Here is a 26,770-nt window from a genome sequence, read left to right on the forward strand (position 1 = left end):
ATGCAATTTTAAATGAATGATGTATCTTTAGTTTTATTTAATCTTTCAGTGGGTTCGTACTTCACGGAATTGCTTAAAATTGTTGTAACTTCTTTATATTTTTTTTTCTAAAATTTACTCGTTCTAAAATTTCATGAAGATCTTTAATAGTTTAACACTTTTGTAATATTATTTCCCAAATTTTATTGGAATACTTGGTATACAATTTTCAAACTTATCGTGCAGTTACTTTCAAAGTGCAGAACGTACATAAATCTTTATACATTTGTTGCATCAATATGCTTAAATAAGACGTCACCCCATCTGCCAAAAGCACTTTCTAAAATAAGTACATCAATTGTTCGAATAGTAAAATTTCATAATTTTGGCGACTTCCCTATGTACAAAAATAAAGAATCTCTAATTACTCACTTAAATATAAAACGTTAAATTAACAGATTATACATAAATTTATTTAAAAATTGATAGCAATAAATTTCAGTTCTAACTTTCTGCAGGAGATAAAAAAGTTATAATAATTTAAGAGCAGTTCGTGAATTACGAACCACCTATAACTACGTGAATAACGTGAAGGATGACAACTTTCAGAATGTATCTAAAGACTTATGAAGCGCACGAGAGTTTAGTAAGTCCGAAGAGCTAGACCCACGACATCCGCAGTTCGAAAGAGTTAGTAACGTTTTCTCGAGGGAATAGTAGTTAGTTGCCTTTTTAGTAAATCCTTCAGAGAACATGCCCGTTGTCCAAGACACGTTTTAGTGATACGCATCGTCGTCGGTTAGTAGGTCCCGATAAAAGTTTGAATTCCGACTTACTTAACATATAGACGTGGCCTAACTGACCAACTGCGCGCTTGACTCCTTGCGGCCTTCAATTCCTAATTACAATTACCTTCGGGTGTTGTCGGCGTCACGGGCTTCCGCGGGGATCTCACCACTAAAACGCATAAAAAAACAAATTCTCTTTAAAGACTCAAGACACAGAAAATGAATCGTAGCGTAGCCGGTCAAGAGAAACTTTTTGTTTAACTCGTCTCTCATTGGAAAAATCATTCAACGGTGCGATGCATCGCTTCTACGCCGATTGTCGTGTATCCAGTACATTTAAAGAAAAATTGAAAAAAATAATCAAGCAACAATCGGGTTCTCCGACCGTCGTCCATCTCTATCGATAAATCGAAATGGACGTCAATCGTAAACGCTTTTGCTGTTGCTCCGTAATTTGCGTTTGTGATAGCAGCCAAAATTTTACTGAAAATTCGGGAAATTTTTAATACAGTTTTCCCGAAAATCCTGGAACGAGTTAGTGATCTTACATGCAAAAATAAGTTGAAAAGAAGGAATAACATTACTTCGTATTTAGCTTCGTTTTTGAGATAAATGAATTTGTAGATTATTCGGCATATTTGTAAGGCAATTTTTATTAGTTGTTGAATTGTAGTAATTGTCTTCGTTACAAAAATTATCTTACAAATATTTCGAAGAATCGTCAAATTTGATCAAAAATGAAATTGCGTACGAAAAAATGTTATTCTCTGACTTACTTTTTTGCAGAATCATCAGTGAACCACTCGTACCACGATTTTTGGAACATCCTGTATAGCGATCTTGGTCAGAGAATAGGGATGTAGGATCTAGAAATACAGGAATCTAGCGACGTAAAAACCTAGGGGTGCAGAAATTTAGAAATAAGGAAATCTAGGAAGATAGGGATATGATAGAAATTTATGGAAATATAGCTTTTACGATATAAAAGTTGAAACTTGTCAGAAAGGCAATTTGATCAGCGAAAGCGTTCTGGTAACACTCAACGAACTACTCACTATAACAAGACACTAAATCGTAATTTCTATCTAAACTATTGAACAGCGTGATCCTTAGCACTGGCACTAAACTGAGAAGCAAAAAGAAAGTAGCCAAAAAACCATAACTACAATACTTTGATCGACTACGATCGACTAGCGTGAGCACTATTAATTCATACGTACCACTCGATCGATCCGAGACGCGTGGGAAATAAAGGCGCAAGTCGGTGAACATGTATTTTTTTCTCTTATTTGCCTTTGATAATCATGTTTGAACAAAAAAAATCTCTCAAATAAATGGCAATGGTGGTGAGACTAAAGTGATGAATTCAACGTAATCCTTTTTCAAACCTCATTTTATTTATCAAGTCGAGCCAGAGGCTGCTTTCCAACCAAGGAAAGTACATGATCGAAGACGTCGTTAAGTCTCGATGTATCGAGGATACGTTTCTGTTTTCCTTCGGTGTATTTAAAAAGCAATTCGATCATCGAAAGGTCTGAAGTGTCGCACCCGGTCGATCCTCGATGCATCGAGGGTTAACAACATCTTGGCATCGCGCCATTCGTACAACATGAGAACTCTATTCATATAACAGAGACGATCCGCAACAACAACAATTAATTAACGATAATCACCATGATAGGAACGATTAAAATTTAAATAGGGCGTACTTGGCTAATATTCGTAGATACCTACCACGTAAAACAAGTATGTATTAAATTCAGTATTCAACAAAAGGAAAAAGAGATCAGCGAATAATAGGGTGTAGTAATCGTAGAAATACTCTAATCGCGCGATAAATACACCATAATTTGTAATATCAACTGGGCGATAGTGTTAAGCGTTGTGTCATGTGATAAGTGCTAACGTGTTTCTGTGTCGAAGAAGCCAAAAAGAATAAGAAATTTCAATTAGTCGCGGGACCAGCATTCATCGTTCAGCGGAGGTACCGCTTTTTATTCCATTTCGTGATGTGACCAGAGTAATTCAGGGTACAGAACAAATGATAATTGACGAACGTCAAGGTCACCACGGACATGATTACACAACGAGTAACGCCTACGCTAAATAAGCGTCCGTAGCGACGATCGTTTCTATCGAAAGGAACAAAACAAGGAGAATGTTGCTTTAATCGCTACAACTAATGCAGTTTGAAATTCGCATTTCTAGCGAGATCGAAGGCAAATTCGAAGGTCGCCCACGAGCGTCACTTCGTTTCGTTGCGATCGCGTTTTCAAACCGTATCTCGTTTTCACCCTTCCGGTGTCGATTTCTCTTTATAGGCCAGAACCGATTCTCGTCAAATGTGGCAATCGACAAACTTAAGCCTAGTGTTCACCATCACCCGCGGTCTTCGTTTGCGTGAAAGAGCACGCGAACATTCGTATATGTTTCAAAACCAATTGAATCATTTAAAACGAGAACAAATCATTTGGGTGAATTTCGATTGTTGGTAGACGCGTGCTCTTTCACGAAACGGCAGTGTGTAAGTACGATTCGTTTATACCGATGAAGATCGATGAGAATTAATCGTTTGACGTTCTGATAATTGAATGTCTAAAGCATAGTTCGCGAGGGCGCTCACTTACCATATCCTTCGCCCTGCAGAAATAGTCGGAAGGCCTCGCTTACTTTGCCCGGCTGTTCCTCCAGTACCATTCCGCAATCAGAAATCTGTGAATTAAATAAATAGAACTTAAGCATGTATTAGTTACTTTGTGTAGACTTTTTTTCATTGTAGACTTTTAAAACTATAGTTTTAAACTTAATGTTAAACTCAGCACGGTGTTAAACGCAGTAATGTGTTAAACGATATTAAGTGACTTATAGGGTGATCTACTTTCTATCCAGATTGAAAGTAACCGACATTAAATATAATAAATCCAACATCTTTTTATTAGCTGACTTATAGGGTGGTATACGTCCATCCAGATCGAAAGTTACCGACATAATAATAGGACCTTCAACATCTTTTTATTTCAAAGGCGCTATAATTTGTAAAAATACCAGGGTAATAGTAACAGTATGGACCACCATATGTAATTAAGTTTCCATAGACAAAATTCGTTCCAAGATAATTTAACGGAGTAGCCTTTTCACGGCGTTAAACGGATTTTGATATAAGGTTACCGTAGCGATCGATTAATGTTGCAAGTGTCTCGTACCTTCATCCAAGAGCTGTTCGTTGGGTCTAATCGTCCATTTAACGTCACAGTGTCGTCGACGTGCGGGCTCAAAGCACCTGTGATATTCATGACAGGTACACCGAGCGTAAGACCTTCCTTCTTACGTGTCGGATCTAATTCCCTCGTGATGTTCAGATCTGTACGACGAACATAACTGTCGATGAATAACGCCAGGTTCGTTGGATTCACACGACGCTCGAAATAATTCTTGTAAACCTGCACGAGATCGTGATTCCTCTCCTCCGTGCCCTGAAACAGTTTTTCCACATAGTATTTCTTGAAGTCAAGTGCGAGTACAGACGTAATTTATGCCTTTGATTTTATATTTTTTAAAATCTATAAATATGTACATTTTTTATAAATATGTGTTTCTGTAACTTTGTAGCTTTATAACTTTGCACGTGTGTAAATTTATAAATGTGTAATTTTGTGCATTTGAACATGTGTGACTTTATAACATTGTAAGTTTGTGAATTTATAAATTTGAGAAATTTAGAATCTTTACTTCTCTGAATTTCTAAATTCAAGAACTTAAAAATGAATATCTAAATGACTAAATTTCCTAATTTTTGAAAATGAAAATTTAAAAAATTGAAAATGTGAAAATGTGAAAGTTTGAATATCAGAAAATTTAACACTATGAAACTTAAATTAGATATAAAATTAATTTATCTCTAAATTTCTAGACTTTCAAATTATCAAATTTCTAAATGTCCAAACTTATAAATGTAAACTACTTGAAAATTAAAAAGAGTAAAAGTCGCAATTACTCCAACAATTTCTCATTAAAAAAATTCTTAAATTCGCATTAAGATTCCTAAACGCACATTAAGAAAATGCTTAAATCCACATTAAGAAAACTAGAAATTCCTCCGTGGAACGTAATGTGTGTCAATGAAAAAATTCCAAGGATACTAATGTCTTTGGCCCGTTTTACGAACCAATTTCCCTGGACAAAAGTGAAAGAAAAATAACCGCCAAGGCTCGTCGTTAGTCTTGGATGGAATAAAATTGAAAGAGAAAGAGCAGGGAAATGAACAAGCGGAGCGAAAAGGTCGCCTCGATCCGCGTTTCTTTTATCCCTCCAAAATTACGTTTCTTTCTCGTCGCATTTACACCATAAACATTAACAACCATTATATTTCCACTGTACACACTTTACTTCGGTATCTACGTGTTGCATAATAAGAGCGACAGAATTGCTGCTCTAATCCAATTTTACTGGTTGCATGGAAACGCTCGACGGTGTAAGCCTTCGCCATACTTGGCTTTGTCGTCGATAATTTATTGGCCTACGTTTTCGCGTGAACATTGCTTAACTAACTTGTCTCGATCAAAAGGTTCGCTTATTTTCTGTCGAAAATCAAGGTTGACTGGTAGGTCAGATATGGGTCAAAATGGAGGTTCAAAAATAATTTCATATTAATGTAGCAAGGATGTGTAGAAAATTTTGTTACAGTCTACAATAGCGTGTATATGAAGAGGTGTTTGGTCTGTCTACATTATTTTTATTCGCTATGTAAATGCAAGGTTAACTATGTTTTTCATTTTAGTTAAAAATGTAAATTAATAGACGTGTGATACAATGACCACAAAAATGGTGGACACTAATCTACCTATTAAAATAATATAATACATAATAATACAGAAATGTGTAATACATTTGCACCTCATGTTCAGTTATAACAGAGTGTAAGTTTGATTCTAATAATCTAAAGAGGATAATTCTACTATAAATAAATTTATAACTACTTATGATCAATGCAAAAATAGTAGTTGCAACGATTGGTATGTTGTGAATAAATATAAGGGTTGATTTGATGGTAAATTTTTGTGATTATAATGATAAGTAAAAGGTTTATCATCTCACCCTGCCGAAATGATGCCACATAAGGTAGTCGAGAACACCTTGAGTCATGCCTTGAGATCTCAGGTGGCGAACGTTCAGCTTCTGATAACCCCACTCGATCCAACCTGCTTGTGTCGATACGCAGTTTATCAAGCACAGGGCATTGACCTTCTCAGGATGGGCAAGTGCAAATCTTGCCAGTATATTGCCTCCAGCACCGACACCGAAACCAATTACGGATTTCAGGCCAAAATGACCCAAAACGAAGAGCAGCTGTTCAGCCAGCTCGTCCATGGACGGATAAATATAGCTAAAATACAGTATTGTCATTTTACACACGATTCAAATACCTTCTTTATTTTTGTTCACAATATTAGAACTCTATAATCTAATCTATTCTTATCTATTATTTATGAGGTCAATTTCACAATCTTTTCACGTACTTGGAAAGTCACTTCAGTTTAGATGAAAGTTAAAAAGTGATCCATTTTTACGATAGTATCAAATATGAATTTATTTTGATTAAGTTTCTTATGAAAATGAACTTGAACAAATTATAAATTTGTGATTAGTCTTGTAACAAATTATGTAGATCAGAATACAAAGAAAACATTGAAATATGGTTGAGAATGACACGAATTGATAGGATACTGAAAATTGTAATATGGCGTTTTCAGCGAGAAATTTAACAAGATAAAATATGAAAATCGTGAATTTAATGGTTGACCTAATTCTGTCGTAAAAATTCTATATTAAGAAATCTCTATTATATTCGATTCCCATTCAAATTGTCGAGATATACGCAATTCTCCAATTATCTTTGCCAATTATCGTGTACCAATATTTGTCGACATATCCATAGGGACGAATTTACGTTTCTCACGCGATAGGTCAAAGGATAATAACTGTGCGCTATAAATTTTGCATCAACGTGTCGATTATCGTGAGTCGTTAGCAAGCTGCTGAAAATATCTCTGACACTCCCTTTGCTCTGCCATGTGCCGTTAAAATGAACAATACCGGGAATATTTATTGGGTCGAATGGTAGCAATATTCTGATATAACGTTTTAGCTTATTCTCAAACAGTAATAATAACTGATGAAAATTAATATGTATTTTACAGTTAATACCTTTGCAATTAATACCTGTTCTATTTTACAGAGGTAACAAAATTTTCACAGTAAAAAATATAACTCAACTAAAATATGTGATGAATTATTTAGAATATTACATCACGAATTTGACTATCTGCTAAATAATATTTTACCAAACGATAAATTCGAAAGATTCATATTATTTATATCCCACCACAAATTTTGCTATGCTTCAAATATAAAATTTAATTTAAACTAAATAACCAAATAATAAATCCAATAATTTATAGTGGTTCGAAATATTAAACACTGGACGCGTAACGAAGTATCGTTAAAAAGTATCGATTCGCGTTCGAATAGATGTTCGTCATGAAATTTGACGTGTTTGGCACGCGAACGGAAACACAATTCGTATGTTCGGTGCATGAAAATCTGCATTGCAGTCTAAATCATTCTGTAACACGCTGTTTAGCTACGTGTGCGTCCGTCGAGGTGAGCCTCGATTGTTTGAGGTCAGCTTAATCGGATGTCGTAGGTAGGCACCGTCAATCTTCTAATTCAACGATGTAAATGATCGCCAACTATTGTGCTACGTTCTTTTTTTAAATTCTTCTACAAACATGTTAATCCATCGTGACATCGACAATTAACCTTCAGAAAGTTTCAGACTTTTAACTTCCATTTTCTGTCAAGTTCATCCTCCATTTTTATACGTCGACTATTTTAATCAATCACGTTCATTTTATGGAGATGGAGAGGAAACTTTATTGTCAACCCAATATTATCCATTGCATGTTTTTTTAATAGTTTGCTAATTTAAGCAAGTTAAATATGTTTGTGAAAGATGTATTGATATTTTTATTTATGACTTTAGAGATACTTCTGATGACCTTAGGAATACCTGTGCGTATAGTAATACATCAAAATATGAACTGTATTTAAGAGATACTAATGGAAGAGCAATCACTGAAAGTAGTAATGAAACCATTAATTTGAAACAATTTAACGTTTGAAAATTTTGACCAATAAATCCTATGTGCTTTTAACAAGTAAAACAGTAGATCATGGGTGTGGTCACCTATCCACCATACACAGCAAAAATGCAACTAGATTACTTGCAATCCAGAAAAGCTAAAATCCGTATCTGGAACGAATCCGAAACTGTTTTTCGATTTCGTGAGAGGATTGAATATCGAAGAGGTGAATTGCGCAACGACCGATAAGATCGAACCCGTATAAATGCAAACGGCGATAGAAGCGAAACGCAACAAAGGAACTCGTCCGTTGAAGAAAGAATCTCTCTTAAGACTCGAAGGAATCATCCGTGGCGAACGAGCATACGGGACACGGCCGGGGCTTCGACTAATTAGAACGTTAATTAGGCCATTGATTCGCACTAATTGAATTCACTGTCGTCAAGTGAGACGCGTGCACGGTGCTCTTGAACGAGATTCTAAATATACGCGCGTGTACGGGATCTTTCAGTAAATCGGTTTTTGTCATATTGCGCGTTAATTAGCGAGCTCGTTACTGCACTTCAAGGGAACGCGTTCCTCGAGGTCGACAATGGGAACCGGCTATTTGTGTCAAGCGACGCATATTTTTTCCTGTACTTGTTTCTACCTTTATATTTTATTAAAAATTCAGGTTTAATTGCGTTATGCTGTATGTCCTGATATCGATTATGTAAAATGAAAAATGAATTTTATTCACATGCGACTTTTGCGATATAATTTTTCATGGTACTTTCTTATGATAATTTCAATGAGAATTGTAGTAATACAGCCATGATAATGGATGTATTAATTATATCTGTTAATAGATATTGGAAGTAAAGAATGTCTATTAATAGCGCTATGATTATTAGTCTTCGATTGCACTGGCAATTAAAAACGAACGTTTTCTCCGTATTCATAGAGTTAAATTTACGGGTTGATTAATGTGAATTTCATTGGAAAAAATGTGTACTCACTCCTCAGGTAGTGTTGGAGCACCTTCTTCTTGACCTGGTGCGTTCACGTGATAGACGCAGAAGTTTTCGAGTAAAACTCTCATGTCGATGTAATTGAAGAATGCTTGGAAGCTCGATATATCTGCAAACAATTAATGTTCATTCCCTTTTTAATATGTTAGCTTGAAACCATTCAAAGTCTGTCAGAATAGTATTTTAATTTTTAACAAATTTTATACAAGATGTCTCACAATGAGTGTCTGATATAATCACTAGTGATAGAACCAAAATTTTACAGGACCATATTTATTTTTCATATGCAACATCACTGTCTGAAGAGTTTTTAATTTTTTTAAGTTTGTTTAAATATTTATTTTGAATCTTGTAAGTTGACAGTAAAGAAATATTAATTTAGTTGATTTGCTCTGGAAAGTACAGTGTAATAAAGGTAACAGTGTACTCACAGTTAAGGCCTAAGTCGTGATAAGTGAGAATGGCAGGTTTCGCTCGATTTCCTTGCACAGCCACCAGTAAACTTCCTCTGTCTGTTTCCACCCTTTCCTCTCGAACAGAACTGTCGTCTTTGGACAAGTATCTTAGCGCCGGGAATTGAAGCTGAATATTTTTCAATTCGATGTCATCCATGCTATCTGAAGGCATCGTGCTGCGCACCGAAACAGACCTTTTAACCTCTTTGTTACAAATAAAACTCTCATAATTGCGAACGCCTGACAAAGATTGTTATAACAAGTCCTCTGTTTAACATTCAGATACCTACAGCTCAATGATAATTGGTAAAATATGGTAATAACAAATTGGTAAAATATGGTAAACATCGAACTTCAAAAATTATTCTACGAAACTTAACCTAACCTAAAATTTTACACGAAAGCAGCGAATAATTTGCACACTGATCAAAATCCTCATAATGTACCTTCTATCTCCATTTTCTTTTATGTAACTTTATATATTACAGAACTCTTTAATTTTTATTTCCTTCCCTATTTAGTGAGACTTTGTTCCACTCTGTAATTACTCGAATAAAAATGAATTCGCTCCTAACGCACGTGCAAACGCGTAACGACGTTACTCCACATTTTTTGGACTTATTTAATTAGTGTTTTCTGTATGAGACAAAAAAAATGAATCTTCGCAGTTACCCAGCGAGAAAAGCGATTCACGCTACAAAGTATAAACGTACGTTTCTAATAAAAAGAAAGGATTCTCGCTCGGTTGGCAGACCAGAAATTTTAACGCCAATTTACCGAGAGACTAGCGGAAAATTGCACCGTGGTAAATTTACGCTGAATCGATATACAGACATTTTTACTCCTGTATATTATAAGGGAATTTCATATTCGCTTTTGTCCGCTTTGCTTTTTTAATTTGCGGGGACGGATTCTGCGGTCACATGGGGTCTCGTACTTCAGTGAAATTACTTTTCCGGTTTAATTACTGCTAATTGCAGTGATTAAACTTTCGTGTGTGGAGATATCAATTTCATTCCGTAAAAGTATTACATTGTTACGAATTACGAAAGACATGAAATACTTTCAGTAATTTCTTTGATTATGAAATTTGTCGATTTAAGTTCAGTAAAGTAATAGAATTTCGTAAGGTATTATTTTATGCAGAATATTTGTAATAAAATGCAATGGAAGCAGTGTAGGAATACTGTAAGTCAACCTAACCTAACCAGGAACTTAACGTAACGAATATCTAAATAATTTAATGGTAAATTAAAATTGTTTAACCACTTGTGAATTGCACATCTTATATCAAAAACATTAAAAGAAGATTCATGTCAAATTTTCATCAAATTTCAAACGTAGTATAAATGTTATTTTGCAGTTTCTTTCAAATCGTCCGACATTTTGTTCCAAATTCGCCATGATAGGCAACTTAATGCATATCTCGTTTTTCTCGTAAGTTGTGTCGCTGTAAAAGTTTGAAAAGAATCACTGAGGCGGAAGTCTTCATATTCTTTTCCCGTTTACGCTACAGGCGAAGTATCATCAAATGTTCGCTACGTCAACAGTAGAATAAAGAATACGCCGATGCTTTCGGCGACTTTGAATAGCCGGTGTTTCAAAATTCCTCTTTCAGAAAAAAAGAAACATCGTACAAACATCTCGCAAACATTCTCTTTATTCTTCCGTTTGTTTTGATGCATTTCATGCTTTTAAGATAAACACGATATTTTAATACACTCCTCGATGAATTTATATACCGTGAAAATTAAAAGAGATCTCTCGAATCGTTCTAAAGAGACAATTATTCTGCTGTTTAATAGCGCGAGAATTAAAGATTCGAATGGTTTGAAATCAATTCGTATTAAATTTGCGACTGATGCTTGTAGTATAATATACACCTTCGTCCAATTGTTTTCTAATTAGGTTCACTCTCACTTACATGGCAATTTACAGAAATTATCTGCAATTGTTCAGTGCCGGCAATTCATATTCATTTGATCCATAAATTTATGACGATACGGTACACGAGAACGGCAATATTCATTTACCCTTAATCGATCGAGTAATTAACCCGAATACTGTATTAGTGTAACAAAAAAGTGTAACTGCAGTTAGGGTTCTTAATTCATGTTAATTTCAGTCAGTTTTAATCACATATTCCATTTGTGTTAATCAGAAGATATCTACATCTAGAAGTCATTTCTAAATTAAATATAATCTTCAGTCTAAAAGTAAAACATTTTATAGATAATTACAAGGCACTCAAGTTTAAAAGTGAAATATTTATTTCTTATAGTTTAACTGAGGTTATCAAGTATTTTTAGTTGATCATTGACTTTATCGTTAAGTTGGTTGATTATTGACTTAATCATTAAATTGATTGATTATTGACTTGCACATTAAACTGATTGATTTTTGACTTGATCATTAAATTGATTGATTTTTTACTTGATCATTAAATTGACTGATTATTGACTTGATCATTAAATTGATTGATAATTGACGTGATCATTAAATTGATTGATTATTGACTTGACCATTAAAAAAAATTAACAGCTTTCAATTTCTTATCCACTTGAATTATTCAAAATTTTGTGTCCTTCCACCATTACACAATGCTGACGATCCTCCTGAACGATAACACATAATTTAACAATTCATCTGTTAACACTATAACTAACGAAAAACCCGTTTCATTTTATGAAACTTGACAAAAAAAATTCGTCCAATCGCCCATCATACTAATCAAAGGATTAATATCACGGTACTGATACTTTTAATTTATGGATGACCCACTTAGGATAGTACATGAATATCCATAAATACTCCAATATCGAATGTCGCTATCGAATATCCTAACAAAAATGTTTCCCAACCGATTGTTAATCTGGTATCATTGAGACGTGTGCAGCTACCACCCACAGGAGTCGAAAGTAATTTGCACAATATTGGCGAAAGCGTTTAATATCCGTGTATGCAAAAAGTTGCGCACTTTATTAAAGAAGGTGGACGTGCAGTGAGCTTTTTATGGTATCGATCCTGAAGGCCACGCCCTGTCGAGCGTTCTCCGACTGAAATGTGTGTTCCTGAACGGGGCTCGTGTCACCGAGTCCATTTGCATCCATCACCACGTGCTTTCATTCTCTGTGCAGCAATCTTCTGATTTGCGCGTGCAATTTCCCTTTGATGCTTGCACGACTATTCAGCTGTGCACACTTTAAAGGGGAAACGCGACGTTCTCCTTCGTTTAAGATCTTGCAATCTTTCCAATCTCCAGAGAAATTCCCGTTTAAGGTTTATTTAAATGCACGCCGGTGATTCACCGATTCCCCATCTTGCTATGTTGAAGTCGAGGAAAAAACTGTGTGATGTACGCGGTACTTTGAATGTATTTTCGTAAATGGCATGTTCTAGGAAAATTACTCTTTCAAATATTAGAATGGTTGTTTAGTTCTTAATGCGAGTTGTATTTTGGTAGTATTTTTCATAGCTATGAAAATTGGATCTCAGCGTATATTAAATAGGAAAGAATCGATTTAGAGACACATGGAGCACATGGCAAAATTTAAATAAAATTTTCTATATGAAATTCCATATAAAATTTTCGGATAATTCTTAAGTTAATTTTGATAATTTTTCAACTGTAAAAATCTTGAAACTTAGTTTTCTGGTTAACAGTGATCCCGTTAATTGTTTTGGCGGCGCTTCAAGCTACAGCTTGCAGTTTTTCCTTAGGTAATGCTGTAAGACTGTTTGACCTGTATTCCCCAGGATTTACGGGACGACCCAATTTAGTTTACCAGGAAAATGTCAGGAACTTACAGTGACCTATTCTCCGTATGCTGACGCTTCTGCAACTTCGAGGGAGATAAAGGAACAGCTCCCCTTTACAGAAATATCAGTGAAAATACCATCCACTGACCTCGTAAAGAAGTTACTTTCTTCATTGGATTCTCCGGTATATTCCTGGGCCCTTTTGTTCAATGTCTCTTTTCCCCTTACTTTGTTATTCAGAAAGCAAACGCTGCGTAAATTGCTTTTCCGATAATACCCTTCTTATACTTTTCTTTTCTCACTTTAGGCGAGACAACTACTGTGCACGCAGTTTTTAATACAATATCTTCGCCATTTTGATATTTGAAGTAATTCGTCAGACAGCAATTTTGAACTCAGAATTATTATTTCGGTTTATTTTAATCTTGATTTTTAACGAGATATTTTAACCTATTAGCTTTTGTAAATTCGTGCATAAAATTTTGTCCTAAGTTTTGAATTTCGCGGGTTAATTTTTGGCGGTAAAAATTAAATTACAATCAATAATTAGATTATTGCAATCATCTATTGAATATTGTAGAGAAATAAAATTCTACAGAAATGTAGTCCAGAATTTTATAAATCTATAAATATAAAAATATAGAAATTTTCAAGTCCATTAAAATATGCCATGAATGACCTCCATTTTCCTCATGAACTTCCGAAGATTGCTTGAGCAGTCGCAAAATTAATATTGATAATTCCTATAAATTGTCAATCGGATGCTAAAGAAAATCAATAATGGAATAAGTTGAACCAATGAATACGAAATAATCGAAGATTTCATTCTTATTCTGTACAATGGATGAATCAAGAAACGCTTGTCCAGGCGAAGATGAAACGGAATTTCCGTTGTAAAACTGCGGAGAATTTTTCCTCTTGCAAACAGCGAGAAAACTATTTCATTAAATTCCAGCAGAAGATTTATGACCGCGGTCGCATGGCGCCGGGTTGACTTTACTTGAAAATCGATACGGTATTCAACGAACTTTATTACGGGCGCTGCAAAACAGCTTCTTCGCTGATTCTACTAATGTACTATAATATAAAAGTTCGCGAACCAGTTACAAACCCTACGTTACTTTCAGAATATTAAAAGGAAAAACATCGCCGGGGGTAACGAATGCAACATTTTAATGGGGCCGAAAGTTCTTTCACCCGAAAACGACGAGCATTTACGTGCCCGACATCTGTGCGTTTTCTGTAAAATCGTGAAAGGAACTTCTTGTATCTAATGGCACACAGATAAAGAGTACCGTGCATTTACTTGTTGACACTGATAGAATTTGTGTACATAGAAACTGAAGTTAGTGTCGTAACTGCGTTACTGTGATAAAACGTATCGAGTCGTGGTGGTAAATTGTAACAATTTAATACAAGGTACATAAAATGCGTAGAGAGTGAAATTAATTTATTAACTAGCTACGTAACTTTTTGTGTATTAAGAAGACTTTCCACATTTGGAAATGAATTCAGTAATTTTTGTTATGGAAATGAAGAGCAATTTTGGAGGATTTTATGTCTGGTGGTAGTGAAGATTCAACAAGTATTTACAAGTCATAAAAATTTTAATAAATTTATATTCGAAATCGTACTTTGAAACTTTTTTAGAAATTGTACAGAATTGTATAATCTTTCCGCAACTTTCCACAACTGTAGAATAATTCTAGAATTTCTTTAAGAACTTGTAAATCCTTGGACCTACCTAGAATACCTCAGAGATCCTCAGAACTCCTTGGAATACCTCGGAGATCTTCAGAACTCCCTAGAATACCTCAGAGATCCCCAGAACTCCCTAGAATACCTCAGAGATCCTTATAACTCCCTAGAATACCTTAGAGATACCCAGAACTCCCTAGAATACTTCAGAGACCCTCAGAACTCCCTAAACTATTTCCATGGTTTAATCTCTCTAGAATCTCCACAGAATTTCGCTAAAATCCTTAAAATCCTCTAACTTTACTAGAACTTCCTTAAAAATTTAATTCAATCTTTCTAAAATAATTTTACAATTTCCCCAGAATTTCTCCAGAGCTCAAAATAAGCCTAGAATTAGAATGAGATCGGAAATGGCAGTCGATAGTAAATAATTATCAACCGAACTATCTTGACATTAAGAGTTCTTCAAAATTTTTTAGCGAAAAGTTTGAAGAGTAGAATAGAAGCCACGATCTTATGAAATAGGTCAATAATTGCAAAAGAGAAGTTTCCGATAAAGCAGAAATCGAATCATCGAGAAGATTAATTGGCCATTTATTGCTATCGATTATTGACCGTGGAGCAGTTCAATCTTGGAAGCAGATTCAAGGTACTCCATTCCGAGTGTTTCTTAATTACCTACGCTGAGTTCTTATAAAAATAAATTGCGTTTTCATTCACTTTTTACTGTTGTATTCTTCTGTGAGTTCTGCTTTCTGATCAAGTTCATTTTGTGTTTGATAAATGCGATATTTATTTTACTTTCGCGTTTCTAATTTGAATAAAAGCAGATACTCATCAAGTAGATCTCATCAATTTATCGCATGAAGAGAATCAGGTGCATTGTTCACCTTTTTCTTCGCTTTATTGCTTCGCTATATTTATATTTTTACGTATAAATAAATCTAAAACCTATTTACAATCCATATGAAATGTATTTAAAATCTGTTGAAATAGAAAATATGTCATACGATAATTATGTCAACTATTGTCAGTTTCAAGAATCTATATTTTTACTCTCGAGCATCATTCTAAAGATTATTCGAATAATACACAGTCCTCATTCCTCGCAAACAGGAAAAACTGCACCCAACAAGATATTCATCATCCACGGTCCTTTTTTTGAATAGCATCGTCCGCATTTCTTTTTTACATATCATTCATGTTCCGTGGTTCATTCCTCGAATAATAATGTCCAGCAAAACTTTTTACGGTTAACAATTTGCATTTTTATCGCCGATTATCTTTTTGCCTTACAACATATTACATTCGTAACGCAGTACGTCAATAATAAACTTAACCGAGCTCAATAAATTTGAATTTTAAATACAATTTTGCTTAATAATTGCAGTAATAATTTTGCTGATTAATACGTGTTTAACATTTCAATTTTCTTTTGTAAGAACATTGCACAATTATTTTCGACGCTACCGGAAATGTTATAGGTTAGGGGGTTAAAATGGCCGTTCACGATTCACTGCAGCGATCTAGCAATTCCGTTAATATTTGATCGGCTTCTTCGCTCGAACTTAGAACGGTACTTGTAGTGGTTCGAACGTATCGTTCATTGAATTTCCAAGCACAACAAATCTATCTGTATGTGGTTTCCCGTATCTCCAGCACGTCGCACTATCATTTCCGGTTCAAGTCCGGTTGTGTTCCTGTCCGTACTCGACGATGAAAACAGCAGCGATAAAACATACTTCTACGTGTACTTCATTCGTTTCTTATAAGAAATTTTATAAATGCGTATGTACACATCAATTTGACGGTATTTAGCTTGATAATAATTCTGACATTTGATAATTACATCTGTCGCTTCAAATCGTGAACAACGATTAACCTTACACCTATGCAAATATCAAGTTTTTTATCGGCTGTAATTATTGGAAAATTGGAAGAAAACGTATCTTTAACTTTGCATACGTTTGAAGGTGTAAATAGTGCTTAAAAAGTCACTGAATAATAAATTATTCTGTTCTGCTAAACACACGTTATAAATCTATAATGTACAGTTTGAAAATTTATGTATTATTCAGTTCAGAAATTCTGTAATTTTCAAATCTTTAAGTTTTCAAATCTTGACATTTTTTACTCTTTTAATTTTCATAAAATTATGTCAATTTTGCACTACAAGAGGCAACTTGTATATACCTAGTAGATGAACTACATACTTCGTAACTAATATTTAAAAATATTTATTAACCCTCTCAGTATTTTATTTACTTTAAAAGTGCACTTCACAATGTTTGATCGACGATCAACATCGACAGAAGTGTCAAAAGCTTAATGTCTGAATCGATTTTTTCCACTGATTTCATAAAACAATCAGAATCTCCCGACTCGTCAAAAAATGAACACGAAAGTCCTGAGATTTCGAAACTCTTCACGATCAATACTTTCATTTCAAAATAACTGAAATATAAAAAGAGAAAAAAAATGTGAATAGGCACGATGACTGAGAAAAGTTGGGATTTAATTCGCGCACGTTCTAATAATCTCGCAAAAATACGGCACGGCGCGAATGACCGCATTTTTTTAATTCTGCTGCATTCGCGGAGTAAGCTCGATTCACGTTTTAAGCTCGCTGCAAATTTTAATCGCCTCTACGGGCGCAACAGAGGCTTCTGAAGTTAATTTGAATTAAAAGTTGATTTAAATTTGGAGCAAGATAAACGTTAACGCGTGCTCGGAACTGGAGTGGCTACGACAGATAGCGGACACATTAAAGCGGTACGCGAGTTGAATCGTTCACGATTATCTTTTGCGCGGTTCGACTGTGCACGAAATTCGTTTATTTTACGCGTTTCGACAAGGTAGAAAGAGTGATTATAAGTTACACTGAAACGGAAAACATAATGTGCATTCATTAGGCGGTACTTTTGCGTGTTTAACTTGTAAATCACTTTTATACATCATTTGTATAAAAAAATTATTTTTATTTTGTAGAAAAATTTTGTTAGCAAATTTTGTAGGTTGAGGTCCAAGCTTTTTATAGGCTGAAAAATGTTAAAATTTTAAAATTTAAACTCTGTTATTGCATAAAAATATTACTGGTAGACATCTTGTTTTGACGGAGTTCTATGATTACAGATATTTTTGTATATTTGAGATTTTATAATAAGATTACTTATCAAGGTACATTTCACAAATATTTTTATTGTACCAAGAATTTTAATGTTCAAGTCACGAAGAATAATTCTTTTCAACCGAAAAAACATAACCTATTTTCAATATTTTGAACGCTTTTCCATTTTTACCTGAAATAATTTTATCGTGGAAGGGTTCAATTTATCTCCACCAAGATAAATGTGACACTATCATAACCTATGCTTTCTCTACGAGATAGTACATGTTATTCATAAAAGTTTGATATTTTTTAATCTCGATATGAACAGAATTTCACATCGTTATAATCTACTTACAACATTAGAAAACCTTGACAAACATTAAAAACCTTAATATATAGAATTAAAGACTGTAAAACAATTTCTGTAAAAACGAATAAACCAATGTATATAAACAAATTTAAATGTATGTTAAAAGGTTTCAAATGCATACTAAAATTTTTAAATGTATACTAAAAAATTTTAAGTGTATACTAAAAAGTTTGGAATGTATACTAAAAAATTTGGAATGTATACTAAAATAGTGTACATTAACCACGATAGCAAAGAGATTGGCGGTGTGAAACGAGAGATAAAAAAAGGATGAAAAAAGAATGGTAGAATTCGAGTCGAGGCAAAGAAAAGAAAATGGTGAATTCACCATTCGATCGATCGTCGCTAGAAGCCAGGCTAACCACCGCGTATGGACCACTCGATATCCTCGTTATTCGATATCTCGTTCGTATCCTTTTTACCGATCGATTAACCGAGCTGCACACGAGATTTTTTTGTCGCCCCGAAGATGTTCGTATGTAAGACGAAGCTGCCAGGATAGATCGATTTACGTCTCTCCTTTCTGGAGTCAGGCTTTCCTTTCAGACCAGGCAAACGAACGACACGTCGCTAGAAATTCAAGCAAAAATATGCAGAGCACGTTTAGCTAAAGCTCTACACACAAATACTATAATCTCCTATCGATAGATATCCGATCCTGCTATCGATGCATCTTAAACACGGGTAGATATCAGAAAAATAATATCGTTTCATGCAGTAACTGCAGCCGCACAATAAACCTTTACCTTACGTGTGCATCCGATGCTGGACCAGTTGTTGAGCTTCGTTCTAGTTTTCCACTATTCGTAGGTACATACTTGTCTATTATTCATGCTCACTCTATAGTTATGCAACGTACAATGGCGAGCATGCTAGCCTTTTCAGGGACAAAGTCGATGTTCGAGGAGGAGGCTCCTTTAGTTTAAAACAGACATGGCCACGAAGTTGTTCAAAGACCTGTCGCACTTGTTTAGGAACACGAGTCTATTCTACGCTAACAGCTCTTTCTGTGTGTTGAAAATATCGGTATCCCAGTTCTACATTCTTCTGTTTGCCTACTTTGTAAATTACTGACTTTTCGAGGTTTGTCGTGGAAGAAAAAATATGGAATTCAAGCTGAGTTTCAATGATCATTTTACAACAGTGAGGCATGTGTGAATTAGTTACACTTTTTCTTACAAATAATGTCAGAACAATTTCATAAATGCTGTATTAAACAGGTATCAATTTATAGTCAACTGAGTGTGGTCAGATTAAAACGGAGCAGTTTTGTGTCACTTTTTATCATAGTCTCTTTTATCAGTGGTCTTGAATTCTAAGTTGTTTTCCTAGTTTTTACAAACTGTCTGTCTTCATTAGTCACGTGTCAACTGTCTTTTAAAAATATACACGATACAGTTGAAACGTGTTCAATCAAAAATAGACAAACGAGCCACTTTTGATCACAAGTTTGTTCAACGCTGTTCTAATTGATATAGTTTATACAGCAACTTTGCACAACTTCAAATCGACCAAAAGTTGCTTAACGTAAATGTGGTTAGAAACTCCGGAGCTCTATTTACTAGCTTTAGAATCGCTATGCACTTAGACACGTCATTAATTTAACTCGCTGCTAGACGAATCAGCTCTGACATGAATACTAATCCAAATTCACCTCTCGAGTAAGATGAAATGCGTAGTAACTCGCGTGATAAAATCTGCATGTATATCATGTTTCGCCCTAGGGAAGGCTAGTATGCTGAATGTATGTCTACTATTGAAATTTGGTCGTTCATAAAGGATATAGGCTGACGTATAGGGATCGATATGAACACGTGAAATTCCTGCCTCGGTTAAATTAATCATATCTGTGACTGCTGCAACGATAGCATACCTGACTGAGACGTCTTGATGTATGATTATTGCTTTGAAAATGAATTTGTTCGTTTCTGTCTGAATGACGTTTTCGCTAATTTGTTCACTTCGTTTCATTTCGTGAAGTGTATGAAACACTTATTAGCTCACTACCTCAATTTTACTAATTCGTTTCATAATTCAGTTAACGACACTTATTTTCATTTCGCATGTATAGCTTTGACATGTAGTTTCACTTGACTAAAGTGGTCGAAAGACAATTTTTTAGTGGTTGAATGATAGTTTATACAAAATTTGCAGTTATCAAATTTGTGGAGGTTTTCCTCAAACCTCTACTAATTTTCATCAAGGTAAAGAATTAATGTATATGTCAATGCATGTTTTATAATTTTATTTATATTTCAACTTCATTCTTAATGTTAAAATATGTTGTCCATGTTTTATAAATAATGTAGTACTTTCAATTGAACGATAAGTTGATTCCTCCTTCTCATAGCAAAATGATTAACATCCAACATATAAAGATACACATGTAGACTAATATACCGTTTGCACGGCATTTCAAATAACGATAGAGACTCATACTGTAATTTTCTCCCACAGAGATATTTCCCTTATCTAATCTATCGAAAGGTGGATCGATATTCTAGAGTAACGAGTCGCCATATTGGAAGCCACCATTTCGTGTCCTATAGTTCGACGTAGACTTTCAGATCGACTAACGTTTTTGACCGTGCGGTCGACGTGGCCCAGAAAATCGAAAAAGAAACGGAAGAGGGAAATAAAACGGGTGCATTGTTTTCGTCGAGTCGGAAATCGAGCTAAAGGCTGGGATCGTGCAAATCACGGAGGTGAACCCGGCGAGTTGCCAAGTGGCACGAAAACGAATTTTCAGGGAAAGTAGAGCGAAATGACGTACGGGTTCATGGCGTCGCAAGGAATTCTTACGTTTTAACGTCCCGCTAACACGATTCATTGTCGTCTACTTCTTACATAAGCCTTGTGCAATGAAGAACGCAAATGTTTCTTTTTTTGACGTGTGTTCTTTTAAGCTAATTTGAGTGAACTTCTGTAATGTACAATACATGATTAAGTACTGTAATTGTCATCGATTGGTTGTGTAAGAGAGGCAGATAAATGTTGAATGAAAACAAAATTAGTTAAACAAACTAGTATAGGACACTAGGATAATATTCCTTATCTTGATAAAATCCATTATACATTCTGAGAAATGTAATGTAATTCTATAATTTATAATTTGAGGAGAGTTGGTTGATTTTGCAGTTTCAGTGCAGTTACATGTATACAAAATATGTGTTCGAGGATGAAAAAGATAAATGAAATTCACACTGTCAATAAAAATATCCTTGCATACTATCCACTATATCCACTAGGAATGAACTGAATAAAATTTACACTATATTACAAGACGAAAATGTTCAATAATTATTCACCTAAAAATCAAACATCAGCAAATAATAAAAAAAGCAATATATAATTTTTGCTGTTAAAATATAACAAAATTATAACAACCGAAAATAAATAAACAAATCAAAACACAATAATCTAAATATTCATTAAAAATTGTTAAGACAACTTGCAGTGAAAATAATAAAATGTAACTTCTTTATAAAAACTTTCCAAGAAGAGGTAAACAAAAAACTTCCAGCGATTAAAACAAGGTATAACGATGAAAAGTGACAGTGAATTAATTTCCCGCCCGTCGAGCGACTAAAGAACATTAATTATGAAATGACCTAACTGCAGTGTATAAAAGGACTCAGGAAATTAGTTTCCCTCATTCGCGCCGTTATTTTAGTCGTAGGCACTGTCAACTGTCACAGGCTTGTGACACAAATACCGCTTCAATCGATATTCTCCAAGTCCTCCATTTCTCTTGCGACGCGGAGACAACCCCCGCACGAGCGGAAATAATTGCGAATCGAAAAATTAATGCGTCACTGCTAAACCATAGATTCTCCACGTCGCCGTAATTAATCCTAATTTCGTCGTTAATTGCTTCACAATGAGAATCGATTAGGAAATGGCGTTGTGGTCGGTTCGATTGGAAGTAGGGCGCCAGTCTGTCTGTCTGGCTGGTCGATTTTAGTGCGAGGGAAGAACAAAGGATCCACGGGTTTAACTCGTCGAGTAAAGGTCGTTCATTACGAACGTAAGATAAATTTTCTAATTACAACTCGATCAAAATGAAATTCTGCATGTTCAAATTTAACGTGTCAAACCTAACTAACGCGTCATTCTAACCGTCAAATTCGTCGAAAACGATTGATCCTCAATTGGAATATCGCGTGGAATTCGTCGAAAAATTTCGTTAATTTCAGAATTGCATTGGCTTTGTTTTCCTTGCGTGATGAATCGGTGGCAATTGTTTGCGACGTGATCTCGCTGTTATGATCCGACGGGTATAAGTGTAATCCTCGAGATTTAATTACACATCCATCATGAATAGCGTTTCTCAATCTTTTCGTTGCGTGACCAAACATGTTTATAGTACCGCGACTCAGATGTTCATAATATACTAAAAGGTATATTGGACTTCATTTGACTCGTTGTAGGAGATAGTGGTGCAGGGATTCAAGGATGGAGAGGTGTAGGGAGGCAGGCATTTAGAGATACAATACGGGAAGGGATGTAGGGATTAAAGTATTTAGATTGCGGAGGTCTAGGAATGTGGATCAAGGAAAAGTGCTGATGTAGGCAGATGGGGATATAGGGATTTGAGAGTGTGAAGAATGAGGGGATGTAGGGATTTGGGAAGTTTGGAATTTTGGGTTTGGAGATTTGGGAATTTGGGGTTTAGAGATTTGGGAAATTGAGAATTTGGGATTTAGAGATTTGGGAAATTGGGAATTTGGGAATTTGGGGATGTGGGAATTTGGGGATGTGGGAATTTGGGGATGTGGGAATTTGGGGATGTGAGAGTTTGGGAATGTGGAAATTTGGGAATGTGGGAATTTGGGGATGTGGGAATTTGTGGATGTGGGAATTGGGGGATGTGGGAATTTGGGGATGTGGGAATTTGGGGACATGGGAATTTGGGGATGTGGGAATTGGGGGATGTGGGAATTTGGGGATGTGGGAATTTGGGGATGTGGGAATTTGGGGATGTGGAAATTTGGGGATGTGGGAATTTGGGGATGTGGGAATTTGGGGATGTGGGAATTTGGGGACATGGGAATCTGGAGATATGGGAATCTGGAGATGTGGGAATTTGTGAATTTGGAAATTTAGGAATTTGGTGTACAGTAATCTAGGAATCCCTTCTATAACCTCCTTCACAACCACATACCAAAACCACCTCCCTCCTGGCTATATCACATCTCATACACAGCTATCTCCACCCACTACAACACTCAACACACAACAAACCCTATAAAATACACCAATACCTTCCCTCCAACTACTTCAAAATTGAACACAACTTCAAACTTCCTCACAATATAACCCATCAATCGACACAGTTCAATTTGTCAATATCAATTTCCATTTTCTAACGAAGAAAAATCAAGGGAGCGTCGCTTCCATAGACCCAACGTTCTAGATACCTTTGAAACTTCGATCCATCGTGATCGAAAATACACTTCTCACAGCGAACAACAGGAAGAAAAAAATGCAATGCTGCCATTCAATAAATGTCGGAAGAAGTAGGTCGCACGCAATGCTTCACCATTACAATTTCATTTCTCTCGAGTTCGAGTTAATGCATCGTATCGATTCGTTTTTGCGTAACAACTCGAGGGAACCAACGACAATTACAACGAGAAACGTTGCACTTATAAAAATCACTTTGATCGAAGCTGTCGCAACGGATTTTGTGTGGTACGAGTTCAGATTGTCAAGTTGATGATCGAGAACCTTGATTTGTTTGATGTACGAGTCTGGAACAAACAAGGCTACCGTTCTTTGTTACTCTGGCGATTTTTTTAGCGTTTTCTCTTTTTTGAGGAAAAGATTATCAAGGTTATAATTTTTGTTGGTAATTTTTGTGTGATATTTAAATGAGGTTTGTAAGATTCATCTTTCATTTAATATAATCTTCACTTTTATCAAACTTTTTTGACAAATTAAAATTTAAGTGATAATTTTTTTATTTATGGATAAATAAAAGTATTTGAACATCGTAGAAATTTTTTGAGATATAAGAAATATCTTATCAATTTTTGAATAAATAATGTTTGATAGAGAGTTTAAATAATTTTTGAATAAATAAAGTTCGATAAAATTACTGATTTTTGGACAAATAAAATTTGATAGATGTATTAAATGTATTTAATACACCACAGAAGTTATAAATTACACACTGGTCAGCATATGGCGGATTTAAAGTGTTCCAACACCATCCCATGATTTATGACAGGTTTATCCTAATTTTCGTATAGCTTAATAGCATCATATGTTTGTGTTACCTATATAGTTGATATACAGCACTTAATTTCGAAATAACCATTAAACAGGGTGTGTCTGTTAAGTTAAACATCTAACTGCTGTTAAGGGTAGAAAAATAAATGTGGACTTATATGCCTCCGAGACTTGCTTGTCTTTCGTAAATGTTCGCAGAGAGACTATATAACCACCCCTCTATTTTTAATAGTGATGGAAATAATTTAGATTTTACTTAAGTGACACATACTGGAGTTCGACAATGCGATATCTGGCGGTAGAAAAAGTAAACAGAAAAACTTAGCAAAATATAAACTGAAACATTAAATAAATATTATGGGAACTGCTATCCCAGTTATTTTTAAATATTACAGAAAATATTAAATTTTAAATATTATAGAAAACTATCATATTCTGTATAATATGTATTTTTAAATTTTAATGTATTTTATTGACATTCCCCGAAAGAGTTCAATATCATAAAATTTGTTAACTGATCTAATGAATTTCATGTCTGTATGATGAAGTAATTTTTGATTCCATAAATAAACCTGTACATTTATACGTACAAAATGTCGCTGTAAAATGTCGAATATCAAATCTAGGTTAGGTATCAAAAACGATAAAGTAATACATTGTTTTTGATTCCCCAAATGTCAATACTGGATCTGAATATTGGAACGTCAAAATATCGAAATAAAAATATCAAGAGAATTTGTATTGTAAGCGATAAAACAATGAATACATTGTTTTTGACATGGTAAATGTCTATACAGAATTTGAATATTGCACACCACTGACATACAAATATCAAAATAAAACGTATGACAAATGATAAAATAATGCATACGTTATTTCAACCCTGTAAATCTCTGAATCCAAACATTTATATGTATATACAAAATGTCGATGTAAAAAATAACACACCAAAATAGTGTTATAAAAATAATGAATATGCTTCCATAACCGCACCCGAATTACCCGCACAAAATGACAAAGTAAAAAATTACATATCACGATGTTATACACAAAGTAATGAACACGTTTTCCCATAATTGTTCGCACCCATACGAAATGTAAAAATTTCCATATCAAAACGAAGTGGATGATAAACCACAAAGTAATGAATATGTTTTAACCTCACCGACAAAATGTCGGGGTGAAAAGTTACGTATCAAAGTCACTAGCACGTGACATCAGCCATCAAAGTGTTAATAACGCGACTGGCAATTATCCGGTGGCGAGCGTTCGTTCGGCTCTGTCGACATCGGGGTCAATGCCGATTCTTTCTGCGAGACCTGCAAATCCCTACGGGATAACGGACGTATGTCGATGAATATTACGTGTGTTCAGGTGGCAAGGGACGCGTTAGTTCGATTATCTACGAGTTTCGGAGCCGCGAGTAATCAACTACAATCGCATATTGCACTCTACTCGACAGGGATATGGCAACGCGCCTGAATATCATATTTTCTACGGTCTGGTTCGTTCTCGACGAAACTTACCCCAGAAGTGCTGATTCCTCGGCTGTGGCGGCGGTCGGCATCCTGTTTCTTTCCCTAGAACAAAATGGCGGCGAATAATAACAACGCCCGGCCCTAGCGGCTTACGCAGCCTCTACCCGGGTGCCAACTTCGAGCAAATTAGGCAAACTTTTAGACAGGCTTAGCAGTTTATTTCATTCAATGCGGGACTTCTTTTAACCGCAGAGTAAACTAAATTTCCTGTTATAACTCTTTTTGTATTCTTCTATACTCTTATGCTCATCTCGTATTCATATTGTACTCTATTTTGAAATAACCAAGAATTGTATTTATATTTTCATGCACTGCTTGCAAGACTGAAATCTACTTTTCTTCATCATATTCAATTTTTGATAACACTTTTTCCCATTCATAATTAATGCACAATAATAAAAAAGAACTAAGAATCAACAAGATTAATAACTATTTATTATTTATTAAGCTTTTTTCTTAGTTATTATAAAACGTCCAAGTAAACAATGTCAGTAAAAACTAACAGACCTTGAAATTAACACGTACACCGTCGACCACGCGATATCGCGTGCTCGATCGTTAACGCTTAACCGTCGCAGCGTAGAACGATCGACCCGTTTCTCGAGTACGGCGTTGAACGTGTTAAACTCACGCGATTTCGAATCAGACCCGAGTTTCAATTAATGTTCGTTCGTGACAATCATAGTAA

The 26,770-nt window shown here is 35.0% G+C and overlaps 1 protein-coding gene across 9 annotated transcripts in view; it reads right to left on the reverse strand.

Annotated features, from left to right (window-relative positions):
- MESK2 (misexpression suppressor of KSR 2) overlaps positions 1-26,770 on the reverse strand; it is a 43,872-nt gene that overhangs the window by 5,282 nt on the left and 11,820 nt on the right. For 3 of the 9 annotated variants that reach the window (XM_076532202.1, XM_012296450.2, XM_076532203.1), the window contains 6 exons: positions 26,071-26,124; positions 9,351-9,550; positions 8,908-9,028; positions 5,862-6,150; positions 3,971-4,240; positions 3,395-3,479 (listed from right to left, as the gene is read on the reverse strand). In XM_076532202.1, coding sequence (XP_076388317.1) covers positions 3,395-3,479; positions 3,971-4,240; positions 5,862-6,150; positions 8,908-9,028; positions 9,351-9,550; positions 26,071-26,111 — 1,006 coding nt within the window. In that variant the 5' untranslated portion in view covers positions 26,112-26,124. Of the gene's footprint in view, positions 1-815; positions 937-3,394; positions 3,480-3,970; positions 4,241-5,861; positions 6,151-8,907; positions 9,029-9,350; positions 9,551-26,070; positions 26,164-26,770 lie in introns of all 9 variants that reach the window. The other 6 variants (XM_076532204.1, XM_076532201.1, XR_013038306.1 and 3 more) reach the window with 5 other exon arrangements.

This window comes from Megachile rotundata, chromosome 5, assembly GCF_050947335.1.
Source record: "Megachile rotundata isolate GNS110a chromosome 5, iyMegRotu1, whole genome shotgun sequence".
NCBI classification, from domain to species: Eukaryota; Metazoa; Arthropoda; class Insecta; order Hymenoptera; family Megachilidae; genus Megachile; species Megachile rotundata.